The 16,875-nt window shown below is 32.5% G+C and overlaps 1 protein-coding gene across 2 annotated transcripts in view; it reads left to right on the top strand.

Annotated features, from left to right (window-relative positions):
* The window catches only part of SEPSECS (Sep (O-phosphoserine) tRNA:Sec (selenocysteine) tRNA synthase), an 80,941-nt gene extending 64,730 nt beyond the window's left edge, over positions 1-16,211 (top strand). For both annotated transcript variants that reach the window (XM_074229690.1, XM_074229691.1), the window contains exons 9-11: positions 3,091-3,184; positions 14,088-14,178; positions 15,844-16,211. In XM_074229690.1, the coding sequence (XP_074085791.1) occupies positions 3,091-3,184; positions 14,088-14,178; positions 15,844-16,156 (498 nt within the window). In that variant the 3' untranslated portion in view covers positions 16,157-16,211. The remainder of the gene's footprint in view (positions 1-3,090; positions 3,185-14,087; positions 14,179-15,843) is intronic.
* Positions 16,212-16,875: the final 664 nt, after the last annotated feature.

Here is a 16,875-nt window from a genome sequence, read left to right on the forward strand (position 1 = left end):
TTTTTTTTTAGGTTTTTTTGCAAGGCAAATGGGGTTAAGTGGCTTGTCCAAGGCCACACAGCCAGGTAATTATTTAGTGTCTGAGACCCGATTTGAACCCAAAAGGAATTTTTTAAGGCAGTTTTTTTTTTAGTTTTTGCAAGGCAGTGGGATTAAGTGAGAGGGGGAGAGACAGAGAGAGACGGAGAGAGACAGAGAGAGAGAGGTTATGTGTGAAAATATACAAATAACCTAAAAAGTGAAATACTATGTATTTCAAAGGATCATTGTGTCATCTTAAAAGAATTTTTAAATGATTATTTAAGATCAACTTCTGCAAGACTTGGTGAATTTTTTGCCTCTGTGGGGGTTTTGGAAGCTTTGTTTCATGACTGCAAATCAATTTGCAAAAAGTCTACTGAAGTATAATACTTTAATATAATTTAACATATCTACTACTAGTGTCATGTACCATGGTGTGAAGTTGGTTTTTTTCCCTTTTCAAAAATAAAGCTGACATTAGCATTCAAGTATACAGTTCAGTTTATCTCTAGTAAGAAGTCTTTTAAAATTAAGTTAAATATAGTACAAAGGGCAGAGAGAATCAATAATATTTCATTTCTTTTAAGCAAGGTCTTTATATATTTGCTTGGAGTGCTTATAAATTTCTCGTTATAGGAATATTTTATAATATATGTCAGTTATAGATTTAACCATAATAAAAAAATAGTACTGGTTCTGAAATATCTTTTATCTGCCCTGTAGAAAATGCTTTGTTAAATCTTTATATAGGAAATAAATATTTAATAATTTTTTAAATACAGCAAATGTTAATGTAAAAACAGTGAAGCCTGTGTATTAACACAGTATCTGGTGCCACTTGAAAGACAGTACTATGACAAAAGGAATAGATTTTTGGTTTTGAGAACAGATGCTTATTAATAATATGATTATTATCAAATGACTTCACCTCAACTCCAATTACCTTATCTATAAAATAATGAGAGTTAACATTTACATAGACCCTGTGCTGATATAGAGGCTTTATAATTATTCTTTCATTTGGTCTTACAACAAAATGCTATTATCCCTCATTTAAATGAGGAAACGGGGTTACACAAGTAGTCAGTGTCAGAAATCAAATTTGAACTCAGGTCTTCTTGATTCCAGATCTGTCATTCTATCCACTGCTACACCACCTTGTTAGAAGGTAATACTTATCTGACCTGTTTGAACAAGGTGATTGTGGAAAAAAACTGTAAATATCAAATTGCTAAATAAAGTGAATTATTATCATGACGTTTAAATGATTGGGAATTCTTCCTACTAGAAACACTGCACTTGGTGGAATTGTAATTTCTTCGCTGGAGCTCTTCTATCAATGATATACATCACAAGCTATTCATTTTTGCCTATCTTGTTTGATTCTTCTCCATGTCCTTCCATAATTCTTCATGAGGTTTGGGATAAGTCACTTTATATTGCTTCTTTACCATTGGAACATGAGGAGTGATTATTCCTCACTCTTGCTCCTTTATTGGCCCATCTTTTCTGGTCATACATCTCTCTGGTGACATCTTTTCTACCATTTCCTTTGCACAATTTTTGGTTTTAGTTGTAATGCAGCCTGTACCTTTTCTTTGCCTTTTAGCTGACCTTCAACTTGGAATTCTCAGGAAACTGATATTCTGTGACTTGAAGTCATCTAGCTCCATTAGATGAATGTTAATAAAACAATGGGCTTTTATTTAGGGAAGAATCATTATGTTATTGAGAATACCATATTATCACCTACTCTTTTCCTTTTCAGCTCAGTGCTTAGCTCATTGCCTTTGGACAATATCTGTCTAAGATGTTTGTACTAATTAATGGACCACCTCTTTGGGATTTTTATCCAATTGCATATCATAGTCTGAACAGGAGACATTTTTTTATACACTTAGTTTTTATTTTAATTTAGATGACCAGATTGAATTCTCTTGAATGATTATAAATGGCTTTTAGGAGTCTCTGCAGTATGGCTATACATAGCTATCAATAATAGCATTTTAAAGTTTTCAGTTATTTTAACATTTTTATGGTCTAAATTGGGTTTTTACATTGAATTGACAGTTGAAACCTTGTAAGCAAATATACAGATTGTTGCAACCATTTATCCAGTAACTTTAACAAATGAATAATAAAAATGACTAGTGTTTCCATTAGAATATTAGAAATACATATTGAGCAATTATCCTTTTGGTGTGTCAATAAATTCAAAAACTAGATATTTCTGTTGTTAGTCTTTGGGAGCAATTTCTGATTTTATGGAAGTGGTCAATACAAGGGAGTACAAATTAGCTATAAATCATATTTCTGAAATTGTACTATTATCATATATGGAATGATTTTGACAGCAATAATAGAGTAAGAATTTACAAACCCATGATTTCAAAAATAGCCAACATTTATATAGTACTTTAAGGTATGTGAAGCACTTTACAAATTTTGTCTCGTTTGATCCCCACAACATCCTTGTAATGGAGGCTATTATTATTATTCCCATTTTATAGAAGAGGAATTGGAAAATAAGAGATGGTCTCACAACTTATAAATTGTCTGAGGTAGGATTTGAACTTGGGTCTTCTGGGACTCCAAGTCCAGTATTCTATCCACTGATGCTGTTTCTTTGTCTGTTGTAAAAGATCATGCTAACAGTTCTAAAGGATGTGCTAACATTGAATTTCCCTAACTGCATACCTTTTGTTTCTGCTAAATGAAATGCAAAGTTCTTAGGAACTGGGATAAATACATTTTTAATTTTGTATTCCCTCCTCTTAGCCCAGTATTTGGTTTTTAGTGAAAATTTAACAAATCCATGTTTAACAAACAAATGCATGAACAAATGAATTTAGCTACATGGAGCCAGAGAGGAGAATGAAGACCTACTTTAATTCTTAAAAAAAAAAATTAATCCAGCTTCTAGGGAACATGTATGGATGGGTTAATTTTATATGGCAGGTTTAATGTTACTGTCAGCTTATATTTTCTGTTTCTGTTAAGTTTAGCACTTAATAAGTACTATTTTATACTTTTTAAAAATTACATCTTCTCTTTATTTTGTTGTTGCAGGAAATGTTTTTTTATTTATCCTCTGAAGTAAAAAAACTATCAGAACTCCACAATGAAAGACTGTTGGATACATCTCATAATCCTATATCTCTAGGTAATTTTCCTTCTTATTTCTCATAAATATTTCTGACTTAATGAGCCCTAAACTACTTTCTAAAAGGAAATAAATCATTTTTGATAGCTAGGTAGACTTTCTGGCTTCATGGGTTTCACTAACTAAAGACTCTGATCTAGTAAAGTTTCATATAACTTCTGCTTGACTTATTTAAAACTAGGGAATGTTCTACCTACTGAGAAAAAATCTCAATCAAAAGAGACATTCACAATAACAACTTAGACTGCTTATATTGTGTCCATTACGGCAAGTAATGGGAATTCATTATGTAATAGTATTAATCCTTATTTATGACAGCCTTTTTTGAGAAATTGTTTTGTTTTTATACCAGACATTTCTCCTTAATTTCTTTCCCCCATTAAGCCTTCCCTTTTAAAGCAAAAAAAATTTTAAGTGAACTCAAATGATGGAGTTGACTGTGTCTGAGAACATGCAGTGTTTAGGATCTGTAGTCTCCCATCTTTCTCCTGAGAAGCTGGAAGGATTAGCAGTTAAAAAAATTCTTCCAAATGTCAAACAAATCAACCCAGGGGGAAGAAAAAAGGTAGATTTGTTTTTTTTTTCCTTATGTCATGGACATATAATTTTGGAGAAAGGGGAGTTGAGACTTCAAATTTTTATTGATATATGGAAGTCTTGTAAGAAAATTCCCTTTACTAAAGCAGATTGGCAAGTTACAAACTTAGAAAGGTAGGAGCATTGAGAAGTTAAGTAATTTTTTTTCTGGGGTCACAGAGCCAGTCTTGTGACAAAGAGAACTTGAACCCAGGTCTTTCCAACTCCAAAATTGGTTCTTTATTTACTTTAAATCCTTTAGAGTAATTAAAAAGGAATGTTTATCAAAAAAAGGGGGAAAGGACCTATTTATACAAAAATATTTATGGCAGCTCTTTTTGTGGTATGTAAAAATTTGACTTAGGGAATGCTCATCAATTGGTTAAAGGCTGAACAAGCTATGATGTATTATTGTGATGGACTATTGTGCTATAAGAAATGACAAGCAGCATGATTTCAGAAAAACCTGGAAAGATTTACATGAATTGATGGAAAGTGAACAGAACCAGGAGAAAGTTGTACACAGGAATAGTTTTGATAAAGAACTGTGACTGACTTATCTATTCTCAGCAATATGATGAGTCAAGACAACCCCAAAGGATTAATGGTGAACCATATTATCTGTCTCCAGAATAAGAACTAATATTGTTCTGAGAACAGACTGAAGCATGCTGTTTTCCCACTTTGTTTCTTTTATTCGAGTCTTCTTGTTCAAAATGACTAATATGGAATATCTGATTACTTGTTGTCTCAGGGATAGGGCAGGGAAAGGATGGAAGGAAGACTAGAATTTAGAAATCAAAACTTAAAAAAATAACATTTTTTTAAAGCTTGGGCTGGGATGCATTGGTACTTTGGGGGGGCAAAAATCAAAAAGAAAAAGTAATGTCTGAATTTCTTTATATTCTTGTATGTAAAAAACTATATTACCTACTCCATTGCTTTTAAGGTACATTTATTTATAACTATAATATGTGACTATATAACATTTTCCACATAAAACAGATTTATCATAATGTAATAATTAATTATGTAAAGTGCATTTTAGCTTAAATTTTGATGTTTTAAGATTCCCAGACAAGATTGTTAACCTAAACTGAGGAAGACTTTTCAGTTTCCACATATCTACTATGGCAAAAACCTGAAATTCATAACAAACTGAGTTTCGATCAAGAAATCTAATGAAAAACTATAGTAACTGATGTCTTTTAACACCAGACCCAATCAGAATTCAACCAAGACTCCACAGACAATTGAAAAGGGACTGCTGACTAAATTAGCCCCAGTACATGTAAATGAGCTGGCAGTATCCCAGTAACTACCTGAGACTGGTCAGAGACAGGTGTTCTGCAAGATTATTGTTGTTTGTCCTTTGTTCTCACAAAGGATCATGATATCAGAAGGCGATGTCATGACTTGAAGATAAATTGGATTTAAATGAGAAGGACTGTACAAAGTCACCAACCTCACTTTCTCTTCCAGAGTCATCTGAGTCAAGTGCAAGATAAAGATCAGGACAATTAGAGCTCTCCTTGACTCCCATCTCTCCTTTAAGACTATCCCTTGCACCCTTCATAAAGCCCTAGCATAGTGAGAACCCAAAGACGAGACCTTGAAAGCTACCAGGAGTAGGGTACTTTATGACATAGCACTGTCCTGACCCAGGCAGCCCAAGTGCTCTGAACTTCAGAGGCATAACCCTGTGAAGTAGAAGTCAATGTAGGAATCTATGACTTTGGGACCAAATAATACTTATAATTTCATTCAGTAGAGCAGAAGTCCAAATCTAATCCTAGCACAAAAAAACCCAATTCAGGAACTAAAACTGGAAAGCTGAGTAAAAACTATAGTGATAACCTAAAATTTCAATTTAGCTTAGAAGGAAAGACTAAATTTATACCCAGTCTTAAAGAGAAAATCTTCAAGCAAAAGACTTTTAAGTCTCAACTAAAATCTTACCACCTTCTATAGGAAGTTTTCCCCAACCCCTGTTAATTCTAGGCCTTGTTTTTTAAAATTATTTTGATTTATTATTTTGATTTATTTCATTATATATTTCCCAGTTATATAGATTTTTAGCGGTCATTTTTAAAATTCTGAGTTTTAAATTCTCTGTCCCTGTAATCTCTTCCCCCTTTTTGAGAAGGCAGGCAATTTGATATCAATTATACATGTGAAATCATGCAAAACATATTTCCATATTAGCAAAAGAAAACACAAAATTAAACAATAAAAATACAGAAAACAAAATGTTTCAGTCTGCATTCAGAGTTCATCAATTTTCTCTTTTGAGGTGGATAGCATTTTTCATTATGTATCCTTTAGAATTGTCTTGATCAAAGTAACAGGTTTTCACAGTTAATCGTCCTTACAATATTGCTATTACTGTGTAACTCACTTGGCATGAGTTCATATGATCCATTAATGTTTTTTCTTTTGCTTAGATCTATATTTGAGTGAAAAGTGTTTTGTATTTATGTTCATAAAATCCTTGGGTTTATTTTGGAAGGCAGACTTCCCAAGGATTTTATATTGTCTGCAGTTATTTTAAATGAAATTTCTTTTTTTTAATCTTTCCATATTTTGTTGGTATTTTATAGAAATATTGATGATTTATGTGGGTTTATTTTATATCCTCCAGTTTTGTTGAAGTTGTTGTTCCATCTAGTTTTTTAGTTGATTCTCTAGGGTTCTCTAAATATACCATCTTATCATCAAAGAGTGAAATTATTTCTTCTTTGCCTTTATTCCTTCAATTTCCTTTTCTTATTTCCATAGCTAACATTTTTAGTACAATATTGAATAACAGTGATGATAATGGACATCCTTGCTTCACTCCTAATCTTTATTGGGAAGACTTCTAGATTATTTATATTACAGATAGTGCTTTCTGCTAATTTTGGATAGATAATACTTAACATTTTAAAAGAGATTTCATTGATTTCTAGGCTTTGTAGTATTTTTAATGGGAATGAGTTTTATATTTTATCAGAGCCTTTTTCTGCATCTGTTGATATAATCACATGATTTTTGTTGTTTTGTTATTGATACAGTCAGTTGTGTTAATAGTTTTCCTGATACTAACCCCAGCCTAGCATTCCTGGTATAAATTCCATCTGATCCTGGTATAAGATCTTTGAGATATATTGTTGTAATTTCTCATCTTAGTATTTTTATTTATTCAGTAAGGAAATGGTTCTGCAGATTTCTTTCTCTGTTTTTGCTCTCCCTGATTTATGTATCAAAACCATATTGTGTTATAAAAGAAATTTGTACTCCTTCTTTACCTATTTTTTCAATCAGTTCATATAGTATTGGGATTAATTGCTCCTTAAATGTTTAATCAAATTCATTTGTAAATTCATCTGGTCCTGGGGTTTTTCCTTGGGTAGCTCATTGATGACTTGTTCAATGTCATTTTCTAAGATAGGGTTATTTATATATTCTATTTCCTCTCTTAATCTGAGAAGTTTATATTTTTATAAATATTCATCCATTTCACTTAGATTGCCAGATTTATTGGCACAGAATTGGGCTAAATAGCTCCTATATTCTAATTTTATTTTCATTGGCAATGTATTCACCTTTTTCATTTTTGATACTGGCAATTGATTTTCTTCTTTCTTTTTTAAAAGTAATATTAATCAATTGTTTTCTTTTCCCATCAAACTAACTTCTAGTTTTATTTATTTGTTTAGTGGTTTTTTTACTTTGTTTCATTAATCTTTCCTTTGATTTTCAGTATTTCTATTTCTGTTGTTTAATTGGGGCTTTTAAATTTGTTGTTTTTCTAATTTTTTAAAATTACTTATACAATTCAGATCCATTCTTTCTTTCTTTTATGTATGCATTTAGAGTTATACTGTTTTCTTAAGTACTGCCTTGACTGCATCCCACAAGTTGGAATGTTACTGTTGTCATTATTTTTAATGAAATTATTGATTGCTTCTAAGATTTGTTCTTTGACCCATTCACTCTTTATAAATGGATTTTGTTTCAAATTAACTTTTTCTTTTTTCTTTTTTCAGTTTTGTAAGGCAGTGTGGGGTTAAATGACTTATCCAAGGTCACACAGCTAAGTAATTAAATGTCTCAGGCTGGATTTGAACTCAGATCCTCCTGACTCCAGGGTTGATCCTCTATCCACTGTGCCACCTAGCTGCCTCCCACTCAATTAACTTTCAATCTATATTTTATGGTCTTTTAATAAATGAAATTTTTATTTCATTATGTCTGAAAAGCATGCATTGAATATTTCAACTTTTTTACATTTGATTGTGAGTTTTTATGCTCTAAATACATTGTCAGTGTTTGCAAAGATACCATGTACAGCTGAGAAAAAAGCATGTTCCTTTTCCATTTCCATTCAGTTTGCTTCTGAAATACAGCACATGTTAACTTTTATAAATTCTATTCATCTCCTTGACTTCTTTCTTATTTATTTTATGATTAGATTGATCTAATTTTGAGAGGAGAAAGTTGAAGGTCCCCCACTGTAGTATGGTTTTGCTGTTTCCTTCTCATTTAACTTTTCTTTTAAGAATTTGGATGCTGTGCCATTTGGTGCATATATATTTATTATTGCTTTCTCCATTGCTTATGATTTCTTTTATTTAAATTTTTTTAAAGTATTTTATGCAATGGGGTTAAGAGTGACTTTCCCAAGGTCTCACAGCTAGGCAATTACTATTGCCTGAGGTCGGATTGAAACTCGGATCCTCCTGACTCCATGGCCAGTGCTCTATCTACTGTGCCACATAGCTGCCCCCCTTGTGATTTCTTTTAGCATGATATAGTTTCCCTGCTTATTCCTTTAAATTAGATGTTTTTGCTATCTCTGCCTTTTTTACTTCAGTTGAAGCATAATATATTCTGCTCCAGTCCTTTATTTTAACGCTTTGTGTCTCTCTCCTTTTCAAACGTGTTTCTTATAAACAGCATATTGTTGGATGCTTGTTTCTAATTCATTCTATCCTTCTGTTTTATGGGTAAGTTCATCCCATTCACCTTCACAGTTATGATTACCAACTGTTCATTTCCCTCTATCCCAGTCTGTTTATCTTTCTCTTTTTATCCTGTCCTGCCTCTAAAGCTTTTTGACCACTGCCTTTTATCTGCCTTCTCTTTTATCATCACAACACCACCCCTCCTTTCTATTATTTCCTTCCCCTCCTACTTTCCTGTTGGGTGAAATAGAGTCCTTTTTTAAAAAAAATTTAAAATTTATTTTCATCCATTTGTACATGTGTATTTCCAAGTTACAAAGTTGCTCTCCACCCTACCTTCCCACCCACCCCCCTTTAGTTGGGAATGGTCAGGTTAGCATTTTATATTCATACTTTATTAAACATATTTAGTAGTTTTTGGAATGAAAAATTATGATTAAGGGAAAGAGACACATAAGAGATAATTTTTATAAAGTGTTCATCAGTTTCGGTAGAGGTGTTCTTTTTTTCCCTGTGTGTTTTGTTTTATTTTGTTTTTCTTTTTCTGGTTAGGGATAATATAGTCGATAATCCATCAAATATGGTTGTCCTAGCTCTCTGGACTGCCGAGAGGGGTTGCTTCCATCAAGGTTGTTCATTTCATAATGTTGATATGTAAATTGTTCTCTTGGCTTTACTCCCTTCACTCAGCATTAGATCCTGTAAATCATTCCATGCTTCTCTAGAGGCCGACCATTTTTTGTTTCTTATAGAACAATAATATTCCATACCATAACTTGTTTAGCCATTCCCCAATTGATGGGCATTCCCTCAATTTCCAATTCTATGCCACTTCAAAAGGGACTGCTATGAATATTTTGAAATATGTAGGGACTTTTTCCATTTTTTACAATTTCTTTTGGGTATAGTCCTAGAATTGGAATTTCTGGGTCAAAGGTATGAACAGTTTTATTGCTTTTTGGGCATAGTTATATATTGCTCTCCAGAAAGGTTGAATCCATTTACAACTCCACCAACAATGCAATGTCCCAATTTTCCTAAAAAGCTTCTCCAACATTGATCATCTTCCCTTTTTCTCATCTGGGCTAATATAATATATAAGATGATTTCTTATTGTTGTTTTAATTTGTATTTCTCTAATCAATAGTGATTTGGAACATTGTTTCATATGCTTATATATAGTTTTAATCTCATCTGTTCCTATCCTTTGACTATAAGATAGAGTTCTGTTGCCAGTTGTGTATGAATATATATATTTTTTGAACCAGTTCTGACAAGACTGAGGTTCAAGTGTTACTTGCTAGTCCTCTATCTTTCCCTCTGTTGCCTCTTTTATGTGAGCTAACTCACCCCCACTCTACCTCTCTTCCCCCTCCTCCCACAATGTATCCCTCTTCCTCATTTTAATTTTTTTTTGGAATCATCTCATCATAGTCAATTGTGCCCTCTATGTATGTATGCCCTTTCTAACTACCTTAATAATAGTAAAGATCTTAGGAATTACAAATATCATCTTCCCATGTAGAAATGTAACCAATTTAAGCTTTTTGAATTTCTTTTGGTTTCAATTTCCTATTTACCTTTTTATGCTTTTCTCAAGTTTTGTATTTGAAAGTCAACATTTCTATTCATCTCTGAACTTTTTATCAGGATGCTTGAAAATCCTTTATTTCATTAAATACCCCATTTCTTCCCTGAGGGATTATATTCAGTTTTACTGGGCAGGTGATTCTTGGTTGTAATCCTAGCCTTTTTGCTCTCCAGAATATGATATTATGGTCCCTATGATCTTTTAATGTAGAAACTGCTAACCTTATGTTAATCCTAATCATGGCATTTTATACTTGGATTGTTTCTTTCTGGCTGCTTGCAAGATTTTCTCCTTGCCTGAGAGGTCTGGACTTTGGTTATATTATTTCTGGAAATTTTCATTTTGGAATTTCTTTTAGAAGATGATAGATTGTTTTAATTTCTCCTTTACCCTTTGGTTCTAGGATTTGAGGGCAGTTGTACTTGATATTTTTCTTGAAAGATATATAGACTTTTTATCATAATTTTCAAATTATCCAATAAATTTAAATTTTATTTTCCTCGTGTTTTTTCCATTACATTTTTTACAATTTCTTTTCGTTTTTCATTCTTTTTGAATGTAGTAGCCGATAATAAAGCAAACTCCTGATCCTTAAATGGAAATTAAAAGGGAAAGAATTAGTATGTAAAGGGAAGGGGAAATCATCAATCTGGCGACTAGCAGAACAAGGGAAAGAAGGGGGGGAAAAGCAAAAAATAATTAGGATCTCAGGGCTAAGAGAATACCCATCAACTGGAGAATGTCAGGACAAATCATAGTATATGAATGTAACAGAATAGTATTTTACTGTAAGAAATGATGAAAAGGAATTTCATAGACACCTAAACAGTATACTGCAGAGTGAAGTGAACAGAACCAGGACTACCATTATATGACAACATAAAACACTAAAGAAAAACAACTTTGAAAAATTTAACTGATCATTGAAGTGATCAACCACAATTCCAGAGGAACATTGATGAAAGCTGTATTTCTATTTCCTGAAAGAAAGGTGTCATGTTTCAAAAAAGATGTATTCATTTTTGGACTTTGGCAGCATGGATTTATTTTGCTTATTATTCTAATTTGTTGGGAATGATTTTTTTCCCTCCTGTTAGGGGTGGATGAGAAGTGACTTGCACAGTGATGCCCCCAAAATAGTGCCATTAACAACGGTGGAAAATATGGAAGTAACTTTTGCGATGGACTTAAAAAGAATATGATCCACCCACAACAGAGTTGTTGGTGTTGGAACAAAGACTGAAGCACATTTTTTATTATTATTATTTTTGGTGGGGGGTGCAGGGCAAATGGGTCTGGGTGGCCTGCCTGGGGCCACATAGCAGGGTGATCGTTGGGTGTCTGAGGCCGGATTGGGACCCGGGTGCTCCTGGCTCAAGGGCCAATGCTCTGTCCGCCACCCACCCTTACTATTATTACTATTTTATTTTATTTTGGGTTTTTATTTTTTTGGTTTTTGCAGGGCAGTGGGGTTGGGTTGGCTTGCATGTCACACAGCTGAGTGATTATTGGGTATACAGGGCAGGATATGGGCTCAGGTGCTCCTGGCTCCATTGTATCACCTGGCCATACCTACAATTATTACTATTTTTAAATTTTATTTTGTTTACTCTTAAACAAGAATATTTTATTAATGTATAAAAACATTATTTGTAAAAAATGAGAATAAATAAACATTAAATTACAAAATAGTGCCATTAAAACATTTTTATAATGTTTCAGTGAATCAAGAGAAGCCTAGATGCAACAGTTTTGAAAGTAGTGTTTGGGATTTATTTTATGCTTTTTAAAAGTGTTATAAAATGGTGATTCATGATTTCATATACAATCCTCTTTTTATGTTTTATATATACAAGAAAATATTCTATTTAAGTTCACAATTTCAAGAAATTGAAATAAAGATAAACGAGGTGGCAAGGTTTGGAAGGAAGAGCAGTAGACAGAAAACCTTGGTTTGTGTCCCAGCTCTGACACTTCCAAGAAATGTAAGCTTGGACAAGTCATTCAATTTCTATGAGACCCAGTTCACTCATTGAAAAAATGGTTTTAAATATTACTGCACTATCTTCCTCACAGGGTTGTTGTAAGAAAAAGCATTTGTAAACCCTAAGATATTATATAAATATGATCTGTTGTTAATATAAATAACTCAGCTTGCTCTCGTTTTTATACTTAAGAGATATTCCTAGGGAGAACATTTAAGATGTATATATTCTGTAATCTGGAATTATGTTCATAGTTATAAAATTGCATTTACCCTTTGACCCAGCAGTACCACTGATTAGATCTACTTCCCAAGGTGATCAAGGAAAAGGACTTATATGTTCTAAAATATTTATAGCAGCTCTCTTTTTGGTGTCACGGACCTGGAAATTGAAGGGATGCCTAGCAATTGTAGTATATGAATATGATGGAATGCTACTGTGCTGTAAGAAATGATAAGCAGGTTGATTTTAGAAAAATATGGAAAGACTCACATGAAATAATGAAAAGTAAAATGAATACAATCAAGAGAACATTGTATATAGTAATAGTAATATTGTTCAAGGAATAATGGTGAACAGTCAAATTATTCACAGTATTATACATGCTCAAATCAACAACAAAGGACCTATGAAGAAAGGTGCTATTCACCTCTGGTGAAAGAACTGATAAGTAGAAGCATACACAGTATTTTTTATAAATCTATGTTACATGGGAGCCTTCTATAATGTGGGGTGGGTTTGGAGGGAGGGAAACAGTTTGGGAACTTAAAATCTAACCAAAAATTTAATTTAATTTAATTTAAAGAGATGTATATGTTCTTCTAATTGTTTCCTATACATGATTGCCTTCATGCAAAGTTTTCCTATGTCTAGAATACTCTTCTTTCTCTGTTTCATAATGTCTTCCAAAACACAACTTATGTGTCATCTCCTATACAAGATCTTCTCTGATAGACTTGCTTTCCTTTCCCAACCTTCCCTCCCTCTTCCTGGCCCACTCTCTTAAGATGACTTTGCATATGCTTAGTCATTACCGGTGTAGGTGTTGTATCTTCCTAGTAGAAACTAAACTCCATAGGGGCAGGTATTGTCTGATTTTTTTTATCTGTATCCTTATTGCTTAGCACAATGACTTGCACATAAAATGTACTTGGCAAATGTTTCTTGAATTGAATTGGAATCATATTTCCTGCTAACTTAACAATATAACATCAGGATTCTGTTAATAAAGGAAAAAATTTTGGAAATGTGATTTGAAAAATCACAATTTCAATCCTAAAATTTACTTCTAGGAATATTGAGGTGTTGAGTTTTTTTGGTTTTGTTTGGTTTGGTTTTTAGTGAATAGTCTATTTTAGTGAATAGTCTATAATTCACCTGCCCAACTTCTAGAAGAGGAGATAGCTTCCATATGCCATTTAAATAATCCATTCTTAGTAAAAGCATGTATTAAAATACATTCCACTTAGGAAATTTTCAAAAACTTTATTGGATTTGAATAATTAGGCAGCTATATTGATCATATCATTGTTTTCATTATTTACTTGACTTTCTTACTATCTGGAAAAGTTATATAGAGTTATGCTTTTAGACATTGAGGTGGTTATAATCAAATGAATTTGCATTGCTATGATTTTGTTAGTAGATAATATGTACATTGAATTTTGGCCATAATTTATTTACTATTTTAAACAAAATGTGCTTGCCACTGCTTGTTTCCTTCCTCGTTTGATTCCCTATTGCTTAAATTTTTGTAGTTTCTGGAAACTAACTAAGGTTGTTTTGACCTTGCTTTCTTGATTTAGCTATGTCTCTTAAAACACTGGATGACCATACCAGTAGAGCTATCACACAACTTGGATCAATGCTGTTTACTCGACAGGTGTCTGGAGCCAGGTAAGCATGTTTGAGACCAGGTAGGTTGTGTTTTGAGTTGACTTTTTAGACTTGATGTTTAATTTCAAAATTTTATTTCATAATCATATGTTAAATATAAGCTGAAGCATACTTAGTGATTCTTGAAGATTGACTTTCTTAAAGTACTTTTAAAAACCATAGCCTTCATTTTTAGACATTTTTATACTTGAAGTATATTATCTTGAATTATATACATTATATACTTGAATATACTTTATATTCCAGAAAGAAAAAGTATCTTAGCTACTTTTTTTTAGGGTTTTTTTTTTTACAAGGCAAATGGGGTTAAGTGGCTTGCCCAAGGCCACACAGCTAGGTAATTATTTAGTGTTTGAGGTCGGATTTGAACTCAGGTACTCCTGACTCCAGGGCCAGTGCTCCATCCACTGCCGCCACCTAGCCGCCCCCCTTAGCTACTTTTTGAAGATTTCAAAGTTTAAAAATTCTAAACCTCTCTTGGTCAATAAGGAACTAATAATTATAATTGAATTATTTTTTTATTGCAAGTATATCTTTTTTGTGTTCTTGTCAACACATGATGATTTCGCCAGCAGTTTCTAATAAAAGACAACCATTGTTAGTGAAAACCTTGGTTCTTGAATTAAGTAGAGTGTGGAATTCATTCTCTGGGAAAATATACTTGAAAATTTTGCTTATATCTGTGGGTGTTTAGCTTGGAAAATGTATAAAATCTGACTCAATTTAATTTATTTTTTTATTAAGTCATGGAGAAAAATGAACTTAAATATTTTTGCTGTAACTATTCTTTATTTGCTTCATTTTTTTGTTTTGTTTTTCTTCAATTAAAAAGTTTATATTTTTTTTCCCTTCAATTATTCCATAGTCTTCATTGGCGAACTTCTGCTGTGTGCATTTTTGTTCAGTTCTTTTCAATTTGTCATCTTGACCATCTAACCTTCAGTTTAGCTTTCATTTGTCTTCATAGAGGTTGATTTTTTAATACTGACTACCAAGTATCTCTACTGCATAGGACTGTAGGGTAAAAACCTGAGGAATCTTAAAGAAACTGAAGCCTGGAGAGGGAATGTGACTTGCCAAGGCCATATAGTAAAGTGACAGAGGGGAGATGAGCTTGAATTCTCTGGTTTCAGAAGAAATGCCTCTGGTTGCCTGTGGCTCTCTATTCCAGATGTCTTAAGTCTAGGTTTGCCGATACATAAATGATCCACAAAATACTCAAGTCTTAGAAAAAACATCTCTGATGAGTTGCTGTGATTAACTGCCTGTCTCTAACCATGCCTACAGCAGTGGTGAAAGGGGCAAACAAGTTGGGTCAGGGATTGACTATCCCTTCTTCTAGATCACCTGCAATGCCTGCTTTACACAGTGCTAAGGACATGGTAGAAGATAAATAAGCACTGTTGATTGAGAGATGCAAGACATTCAGTTGATTTTACTGGTACCACATAGAAGTGGAATGGCCTTGTTTTTAGGTCTCAGAGAGGCATCTAGAATCGAACTAAGACGACTTATTTATAGTAATGTTAATGTATCTGGTTTGGGGATTTGTTATCAACCGATAGATATCTGATACTTTGCATTAAAATTTATAGGTGCTATTGTGTCAATAGCATCAAATATATTAAATAGCTAATGGTTTATCAAATAAATTTTTCCTTTCAGGGTTGTGCCTCTGGGGATTGTGCAAACTGTGAATGGCTACACTTTCAAAGGCTTCATGTCACATTCAAATAACTATCCTTGTGCTTACCTCAATGCTGCATCAGCAATTGGAATGAAGAAACAAGATGTAGAATTGTTCATAAAAAGGCTTGATAAGAGCTTGAAGTCAGTGAGAAAAGAAAAAAGCAAAGAGAGTGTTGGTGACAGTGCAGTTGATAATTGCAATATCACAGAAGATGTGAATATTCAAGAAATGGCCTTAAATCTAGATAATGTAGTTGTTCTTGATGAATGCAAAGAAATTTATTCCTGACATTTGCAGTGTTTCCATTTATAGTGCAAAATAAAAATTTTAAGATAAGCTGCAATGAATAGTAATTTAAAATTTTTTAAATTAATAATTCTTTTAAAAATGTTTAGTTAATATTCTTGAATGGAAAATGAATTGAGTTAAATGATTATTATCTTTTGATTCTTGGGCTGTTTCATAATTATGCCTCAATCTTTATATAATCTTCCACAGAATAAAATACACTTAACATTTTTTCTAACTGAAAATTAGTCAGCTATGCACTTTTATTCAAGTAGTCCTTATTAATATAATGATAATAAAATTGCCTATGATTCTCTTTCAAATATTTGAGCTGCTTTTTTTCTACCTGTGCTTCATCATTTACATATTATATATATCCTAATTTTGTCCTGTTATAAAATTCATATTTTGGTTGATAAATAAAACATATCCTAAAGAATGTTGATAAAAAAACAAGCCCTTTAGTTTTTTTATTAAAATAAAGAAAATTTTCAAGAACTGTGAATTTTTCAAATTATCTATAGTGACTTTAGTTATCTAATTTTATTTTTTTAATGAAATACTTCCCTGTGGATTCAGAATGTGATGGAGAGACCAGAGCACTAGACTGAGAATTAGGAAGTCTGTATTTGCATCCCAAGTTTGTCATTGTCTGATTGTATAACCTTGAACTAGTCAGTTACCTTCTAGGTTCAGTTTCTTTATCTGTAAAATGAAGG

Source organism: Macrotis lagotis, chromosome 3, assembly GCF_037893015.1.
Source record: "Macrotis lagotis isolate mMagLag1 chromosome 3, bilby.v1.9.chrom.fasta, whole genome shotgun sequence".
Classification (NCBI taxonomy): domain Eukaryota; kingdom Metazoa; phylum Chordata; class Mammalia; order Peramelemorphia; family Peramelidae; genus Macrotis; species Macrotis lagotis.